Source organism: Grammomys surdaster, unplaced genomic scaffold (assembly GCF_004785775.1).
Source record: "Grammomys surdaster isolate TR1022 unplaced genomic scaffold, NIH_TR_1.0 190, whole genome shotgun sequence".
Taxonomy (NCBI): domain Eukaryota; kingdom Metazoa; phylum Chordata; class Mammalia; order Rodentia; family Muridae; genus Grammomys; species Grammomys surdaster.
The window spans coordinates 2222223-2231004 of NW_021604635.1; the positions used below are offsets into that span (position 1 = coordinate 2222223).

The following is an 8782-nucleotide window of genomic DNA, read 5'->3' on the forward strand; positions in this document are numbered from 1 at the left end:
ACCATACATATACACACCACACATACACACATACTCGCACACACCATATACATACCGCACATACACACAAATACACACATACACACACCCCTGTGTACATCCATATATCACACTTTGTCCATCCTCTCATTGCTGGACATCTGTATTGCTTCCAAACCATAGCTCTTTTGAATGGTGGTTCTGTGAAAGTGGGTGTGCAAAGGTTGCTTTGATGTCTTATTGAAAATAACTGAAAGTTATTCTCATACATGCACAGAAGTGGTGTCTTAGTTCAGACTCTGACAACAGAAATGCCAGTCTGAGTGACTGACAACAGAAGTGTATTCCTCCTAGAGCCTGGGAAGGCTGACACTGGTTCTGGCCAGCTCAGCTTTTCTTGGGGCCCTTTGTATAGTATTGATCACACACACAATTTACAAGTGTTTTCCACCATCCCACAGGCTGCCTTCCACTCCAGTGTCCTTAGGATTCTTGTACTTAAAGTCCAGGGCAGTTGTGCCTGGTTTTGTTTCTCCTTTTGCTGCCTGTGGTTCTTGAGTGTCATAGTCCAAGAGGAGTCCTGGCCAAATCTAATGTCGTGAAAAGGGTCCCCAGTGTTTTTTTCTAGGAGTTTTGAACATTGAGGGAGAGCTTACAGTTAAGTCTTTGAGAATCATTTTTTAACACTCCCCCTCCCCATGACGAGGTAGACTGCACATACCACAGTATGTGCGGGAAGGTCAGACACAACTTTTGGGAGTTGGTTCTTGCCTTCCATCAGTGGGTCCTGGGGATTGAACTCAGGTCATCAGGCTGGGTGGACAAGCACTCCTAGCCTCTGAGCCATCTCATAGGCCTTGAGTTATTTTCTAGGTGTGACAAAAGTCAAAGGCCCAACTTTATTTCTTCCATGTGGCCATATATCTTTTCCAAAGCCACTTGTTGAAGGGCCTGTTCTTCCCTCACATGGTGGTCCTGACTCGTTTGCCAAGGATCATTTGTATGTGCATTTGCTTGTGCTTCTGGTTCTCCATAAAAGTATTTTCCTACCCCATTGGTCTCTTGTTCATCTCTAAGATGTTATATGTGCACTTTACCCTGCCTGACTCATTTTATAGAGAACACTGACTTTGTCCTTTTCTTCCCCAACCCTTTTTGTTTTGGTTTTTCAAGGCCCTTTGGGGTTCACGGTGAACTTGAGATCCAGGCACAGTGAAACAGGTCTGCTCAGGAGAGGGAGCTGGAAGCCATCCTGGGCCACATAATGGGTTCAAGTCTAGCCTTGGCAACTAAAGGAGACCATCACAGAATAAAGAATAAACAGCAGGCTGTGAATAGAAATGAGCCCAGAGCATTTGCCTAGCATGTGTGGGACACTCTGTTCCATCTCTGACACTGAAGAACTTTAGAAAGATGTAAATTTTAGAATATGGGTTTCTCTCCTGCAGAGAGCCACCTCAGAAGTGTAATAATAACCGCAGTGAATGTGCAGATTGCTGGGCGTGGCTCGCACGTCGTAGCCGTAGTAAGCCTCCTGCTGGGCGTGCACGCACATAGGTAGTGCTAGATCTTCTCAGGAGCACAGCTTTCACTTACTCAAGTTTTTAATTTCTGACAGTCTTATAATTTTCAGAATAAAACTTTTTCATGGTGTCTACATCTGTTCAGTTTGTGATAACAAAACGCCTTGTACTAGGTGAAGCACAGACAGTACACTTACTGCTCACAGTCCTGGAGGCTGCAGAGGCTAAAATCAGGGCTTTGGTCCTGATGCAGGCCTTGTTATATATATTGTGTAATATATGTCATACATATCTAATCTATATAGAATTTGCTGTATGTGTCTATTACATATATTGGGTGTGTGCGTGCACACGCACATGTGTGTAGGCATACACTGCGCCTGTGCATGCATCCATACTGACATCACAGCGATACCCGTGGAAGTGAGAGGACATCGCTGAGTGAGTTCTCTCCCTCTCTTTGGGGATGGAACTCAGGTCTTCAGGCATAGCAGCAAGCGCCTTTACCACTGAGCTATCTTGACAGCCCTCTAAATTCAACTATTTGATTTTTCTTTCCAGTTAATGTGGCTAAAGTTTTATCAATTGGTTTTTTAAAACAAAAACTTTGCTGTTTCATTTCCCTGGTTTCTTGTTAGGATGGATTCTCCTGTTCCCTCCCTCTCTGTTCTCTCTTTCCTCCCTTTCCAACCATGTTCTGTCAGCAAAGCTCCTTGTAACGTAGCTTCAGCCTCCACTCTGAGGGCCCCTCCTACTGCAGCCAGTACGTTTAAGTGCTGCATTTTAAAATTTCTTTTGAAAAGAAATGCCTGCAAATTTCCCGATTTCTCTCTTGACCTGTTAATGCTGCATTGTCTAACTTTTACATCCCCATGGGGTTTCCTTTTTTCCTTCTAGTTTCATGTCACCACCATCAGCATACGCATCAGGGGATGTCTGCCCTGTCAGTCCCGGGGAATGGCCTGTGTGCACACAGAAAAGAGTGGGTTCTGTTGTGACCAGGTGGAGTGTTCTGTGTATGTGTCGGGGCCTCTTGTGCTGGTCACACCTCTTCTTTCCTCTCTGACCTTTGGTCTGGTGTCTACTCACTGTTGAAAGTGGGCACTGATGTCATGCGCTGATACTGTACATGTACCTACCTGTCTGTCTCTCTCTTGTGTTTTCTGTATTTAGAGCTCTGATGGCTGGTTGTGTGTCTGTAATCATTGAGTCTTTCTGCTGAATTGACCTGCTGGGTTAGAGATCGATAGAACAACTTTCACGCCCGTGACAGTTTTTGACTAACACCTATTTTGCCTGATGATAGTATAACCGTCTCTGTACTCTGGCTTCCATCTGGGTGGGATAGTAGCATGTGCTCCCTTATATATAAGTATAGTCCCATATATGCAGTATATAGAAGCTTTTTACAACTCCGCAGTTGGCCGGTTTTGTCTATGGATGCGTTTATCCTTGGCACACTAAAGACGGTAACGGACTTGCTCTTGTTGCCCAGCCTCCGTGTCTCGCCCAGCCTCCGCGTCTCGCCCAGCCTCCGCGTCTCGCCCAGCCTCCGCGTCTCGCCCAGCCTCCGCGTCTCGCCCAGCCTCCGCGTCTCGTCCAGCCTCCACGTCTCGCCTAGCCTCCGTGTCGTGTCTCGCCCAGCCTCCGCGTCTCGCCTATCCCTTTGGCCCTCATCTTCTCTCTGCTTTCTTTGGGTTTCACTTTTTATTTCTGTTTTGGGGACGTGCTTTTGTTACCTGTTCATTCCCTCCTGTATTTATTCTAGCCATGTTTTCTTTGTGGTTACCATGGGAAACAGAAAGCACTGTAATAGCTTAACAGTCCATTGTTAACCGTTAACAACTCTAACATACAAAAACTATGCCTCTATAGCCTACCTGTACCTCTGTTTACATACTGCGTACCCATTTATAAAGACATCTGTACTCAGGTCTGTCATTTTTGAACTCTATTGGAACTAATAGTGAGTCTACGTCCCAGAATTACACGATAGAAGTGAGTCTGTCTTAAACTTGTTCATGTTCACCTTTTCTGAACTTTGATTTCACGTGGCCCCACACTGGAGAGGCCACTGCCTATACTATCCTTTTGCCTTCCAGATGAAGATTCCTTTGTAGGGCTGGTCTAATGGTAATACATCCCCATAGCTTTGACTTATGTGGAAAAGTCATAAAAAAAAAGCCTTCACCTTTGGAAGCCCCTGATCGTTGCATTCTTGATTGACAGGTGTTTTCTTTTGGTTCGTTCTTTCTTTCTTCCTTTCTTTCTTCCTTCCTTTCTTTCTTTCTTTCTTTCTTTCTTCTTTCTTCCTTCCTTCCTTTCTCTTTCTTTCGTTCTTTCTTTCTCTCTCTCTCTCTCTCTTTCTTTCTTTCTTTCCTTCTTTCTTTCTTTCTTTCTTTCTTTCTTTCTTCTTTTTTTTTTTTTTGGTTTTTCAAGACAGCGTTTCTCTGTGTAGTCCTGGCTGTCCTGGAACTCACTCTGTAGACCAGGCTGGTCTCAAACTCAGAAATCCGCCTGCCTCTGCCTCCCAAGTGCTGGGATTAAAGGCGTGCGCCACCACCGCCGGGCTTCTTTTGGTACTTTCAGTGTACCATCTCTGTATGATGTCCTGAATGGTTTCTGCTGGGAAGCTGTAAGTCTTACACTCTTCCGGGGAATGAGTTGATTTTTCTTTCCTTGCTTCTAGGTCTCTGTTTTGAACTCTCGATGGTTTGATTATACAGTAGTATTCAGGCTTCCTTACTGGCTCGGTGGCTTCATCTTATGTGTAGTTCACTGGGCTTCTTTAATTACTGTATCTATTTCCTTCTTCAGAATTGGAGTGTTTGTAAGCAAACAGGCATTCCCACTGGCCTGCTCTCAGGGACCTAGCAGCAGCTGCCACCACCAGGTGTGTGCTGTGCCCAGAAGGGCCCCCAACTATCCTAGATGTTCCCTCCCTCCCTCCCTCCCTCCCTCCCTCCCTCCCTCCCTCCCTCTCTCCCTCCCTCATTCCTTCTCCTTGTTTCTCTGTTTGCCTGTCTGCCTCACTCTCTTCCTTATGTCCCGACTCCAAGACAGCCTGTTGCTCTCCCCTCCCCCAATAAACCTTACACGAAATCTGTAAATTATCAGGGGCATACTTAGGCACGGGCTTGACAAAAGTAGCCCATCCTTTGCCGCAATTGATGCAACCAGTGTCTGGAGTGGAAAGAACAACGAGGGCTGTGAAATGTAGTGCAGTGGTAGACTGACTGACTGGTACAACTGAGACCTCGGTGCCACCAAACCAAGCAAACAAGCATTTCTGCCTCTGAATAGCTCCCCTCTGACTCACGTGTGCACTGGCCGCATGGCGTTGAGATACCCTTAAGCCCTTCAGTTTTCGTTCTTCTTTTGTTCCTGACTGGCATCGAGTGACCTGTTCCCCACATTCAGCAGCTTTCCTGTCTGAGGAGGTCTGCAGGTAAATGAATCCCTCCTGGGATTCAGCTGTCAGGTATTGTTTTATCTTTTCAGGTATGTGCCTTGAGCTGGCCTCAAACTTACTTAGGATACTTCTCACCAACCCCAAAGTAGTGGGATTCCAGGCAATGGCTACTAAGCCTTTCATGAAATTTGGTATTTTCCAGTTGCTGAATTTAGTTTTGTACAGTTTTTCTGTTGACATTTAAGTAATTTTCCTGATTTTACATAGTTGTCTATGTCCCCTTTAGCTCATTAAGCATTGTGTAGACGTGTTTTAGTTCCTGAGAAGGATTTTACTTACATGGCAGAGAACTGCAGTTTTTTCCAGAGAGGGTCTCACTGGGTAGAGCAGGCACAGATGTGCCTTCTTCTGCCTCCCAAGCGGTAGGATAAAAGGCATGCTCAGCCTGAGAATTGTTTCTTTAGAGTTGAAGATACCTTTGATTAATACATGGTTTTCTATTCCTTTGTGGGTTCCTATGCCTGTGGGATTTGTTGAGATTGGGGCCTTTGATAAAACTGCAGAAAACCTCCATCAGTTAGCCTGGCTGGAGAGTTGGGAATCTGTCAACCCTGGGTCCCAACCCCACACATTCTGTGTGTGTGTGTGTGTGCGCGCACACGTGAGCATGTGTGCGTTGCTTTTGTCCCAGTATATGTGGTGCTTAGAACTGTTTTGAGTTCCCTTCTGAAGCTCTCTTTTCCTTAGGAGCCTTGCAGTTCCCATTGCTCCTCTGCGCTCTCTGTGCTGCCCCAGTACCTGCCTGCAGACCCCATACTTTGTGCTATTCTAGTGTGCTGGCTCTTACTGGTTTTCAGCAGCATCAGAATCAATGCCAGCAAGCCCCACCAGTGTACAGTCAAGAAAGACAAAAGCCAGTCTCAACAGCAGAAGTTGGACTTTTTTCTTTCTGTCCTGAGCATGATCTGTGCGGTTTTCATTCATTCTGTGCTGTGTTGGGAAGGGGCTCTGCGTGCCTAATTAGGGTTCTCACAAAACACGTGTCTATGCGTTGTTGTTAGCTTGGTCTCTTGCCTGCTATCACAGTGTGCAAAGGGCAGAGGCAGGAGCGCACTTGGGCTACAGAGGTGGGCACCATGCTCCCTGCACAATTATTTAAGGCCATTTTAATTTTTAAGTTTCCCCAAGGGGTGTATATCTACTGTGGTTTGAGGGCATCCTCCAGAAAGAAGTTCTAGAGCTGGACTGTGGGACCTAGGAGGACGTGCTCAGTTCACAGGAAGGGCACTCGATCAATGGACGACTCCTTCCCATGGAGGAATGGGTTCATGATCACGAGAGCTTGGCTCCCGCTCTGACCAGACACGGCCTAGTCTTTCCAGCCCCCAGCATCATGAACCCCTTCTCCCCTGACAGGATATCCGGCTCCATGTGCTGATGTGGTGATGCACAACGGACTCTCGCAGCCTTGAAGAAGGTGCCGCACTGTTTTATACGCATTGCTTTTTAACCAGCAGGCTTCCAAATACCTTTGCCACTCACTATCTGCCACTCTTCTGACTCTAGTGTGCGTGGGAATCTCTGGTTCAGAACTGAAACTCAGATTTGGCTACTAACCGTGAAGCTAAAGTATGACATGAAATTAGTAAAGCAAACTGTGGAAATTATTCTTTATTGAAAAATACCAATAATACTGACAGACTTCAAAAGCAATTTACGGTTCCAGAGTACAAAGTACTTAATACATTTTTTTCAAACCTGTTTATATCTCAAAGTTAGCATTTTTGTAAATCAAGATACAAATATGATGACGTCACTAAAATAATTTCCAGCTTTCTTCTTTAAGGAGCTGCACACCCTTCCAAGTCAGGATCCCGAGGTCAGCAGGGCCTGGGGCAGCACGCACCTGGCACTCACTGTGCAGCAGACTGCAGCAACATTTCCCACACTGTCGGTGCCAGAAACAAAAATCCCGCACAAGACAGCTGCCCTGCAGGCTCAGAGAATACTGGGAAACAGCGTATCAAAAGGTAGCCTGTTTTTCTTATAATTAATCATCCAATAACTGAATTTTTAAAACTATAATGAAAGAAACAAACTGTCACCACCAACATGGTCTTGGCTGAGCTGTGAGTAATAATTCTATGCGGTTTTAGATGCAAGAGAAAAAACGAACACGGAGTTCAATTCAAACCCACACAGTGTGCCGTGGGCTCAGGTGGCAGCAGCGCTCAGCTGGAGTGGCCGCGTGCGCATGCCCAGCCACAGTAGCCCCGAGCTGCGCTCAATCCTGTATGGATGAACTCAGTACCCACGTCCCAGTCTTCACACGCTTGTCTTGTCACCTTGTCACATCAGAGCACGGGATCCGGAGAATGACTTAGCTGCTGGACTGAACAGGTTCACAGCATCTTGTCCTGTCCGAAGCAGACACTGTGGCCAGCAGCCTTCCCTGGCAGCTCTCACAGAGGCTGTCCAGTGCTCCCTGCTACACAGGCAGTGAGGTTCCACAGTAAAACAGCAGACACTAAAGGAATCATGGCACACGGATTTCTGAATTCTTGTTATCTACCATTGGTCCTGGGGCTTGGGTCCATCCCCGTGTAGACTAAACTTGCCGTTCTCTCCAGGATCATCTGTAATGGCGGCGGGGCATCAGGTCATGTAGCGGGTAATGGCTCTCAGAGCGTACAGGAGCTCTGCTTGCATCCTAGCTTCTATAAGAAGCAGATTAACATGAACCTGAGGGTAAAATATAACATCATGTAAGGGCAGGTTATAAACAGCACAGTTTTTCTGTGCACTCAATTAAAAACAATGTCCCAAATGAGTGCAGTTATTTGTCCCTTAATGAGTAGCTGGTTCCAGGATTCTCCCTGGGTGCTCGAGTCCCTTACTAATAGCGTCTTATACACAGGGCCATGCACAGCCCCCCCGTCACTTAGAATCCAATGTAAAGCATGCAATGGTTGTTGCAGTGTCTGTGGAATAATGACAGAATGCTGTACGTGTTTACTCAGCAGACACAATCACTGTAGATATCTGTGACCCTCAGTCCGCTCAATCTATGGATGCCGAAACATGACTTTGAAGGGTCAGCTGCATATTCTATGTGCTACCAAAGAACGTACGTCTTTACTTGTTAGCACAGGATCAGACTTCTTTTGGGACAAATGTCTTATTCTACTTACATTTGACCACATGTCTTCCTGGATATTTGCCATAGTTCTAAAATATAGGCACTGTTTTATCAGGCTTCTAGAATTTTCTGCCAAACTATCAATTTCTAGAAAGATGCTTCTACCCATTCCTTCCTATGCAGTTTTTAAAAATCTTGCAGAATGGTGGTCTTGGGTGGAGACAGCTATGCCAGTATTTCTGAAGACAGAGCAGCCCGGTCACCTATTCTCGATCTCCTCTCTCAAGGGCACCTGCGACAGCTGCTCTGGGATGGTGTTTTTCAGGCTGTCGAGATGAGGGAGTGGGTTTGAGAGAAGGAGAATAACAAGGCTGCAAATGACAGAGTAACGAGCACATACCTTCTCAGAGTGCTTGAACTGCCTCCAGAAGCTATCATACATTCTTTTGGTAACCTTTTCAGGAGTGCACACAACAGTTTTGATATAAACTTTAAAACTACGATCCAACAGCTGGTTAATTTCACCATAGTCATAGTCGTCATATCTGTTAGAGACACAGGGATAAGCTACTTACTGTCAATGTATAGGTGCTTGTCTATGTGCAGAACTACTTACTGTCAATGTGTAGACTCTTGTCTATGTGCAGAACTACTTACTGTCAATGTATAGACTCTTGTCTATGTGCAGAACTACTTACTGTCAATGTGTAGACTCTTGTCTATGTGCAG

General features: G+C 45.8%; 1 protein-coding gene across 3 annotated transcripts in view; it reads right to left on the reverse strand.

Annotated features, from left to right (window-relative positions):
• Positions 1–6567: 6567 nt before the first annotated feature.
• Positions 6568–8782, reverse strand: part of Sesn1 (sestrin 1) — a 96124-nt gene continuing 93909 nt past the window's right edge. For all 3 annotated transcript variants that reach the window (XM_028769037.1, XM_028769038.1, XM_028769039.1), the window contains exons 9-10: positions 8454–8598; positions 6568–7656 (exon numbers count right to left, since the gene is read on the reverse strand). In XM_028769037.1, coding sequence (XP_028624870.1) covers positions 7570–7656; positions 8454–8598 — 232 coding nt within the window. In that variant the 3' untranslated portion in view covers positions 6568–7569. The remainder of the gene's footprint in view (positions 7657–8453; positions 8599–8782) is intronic.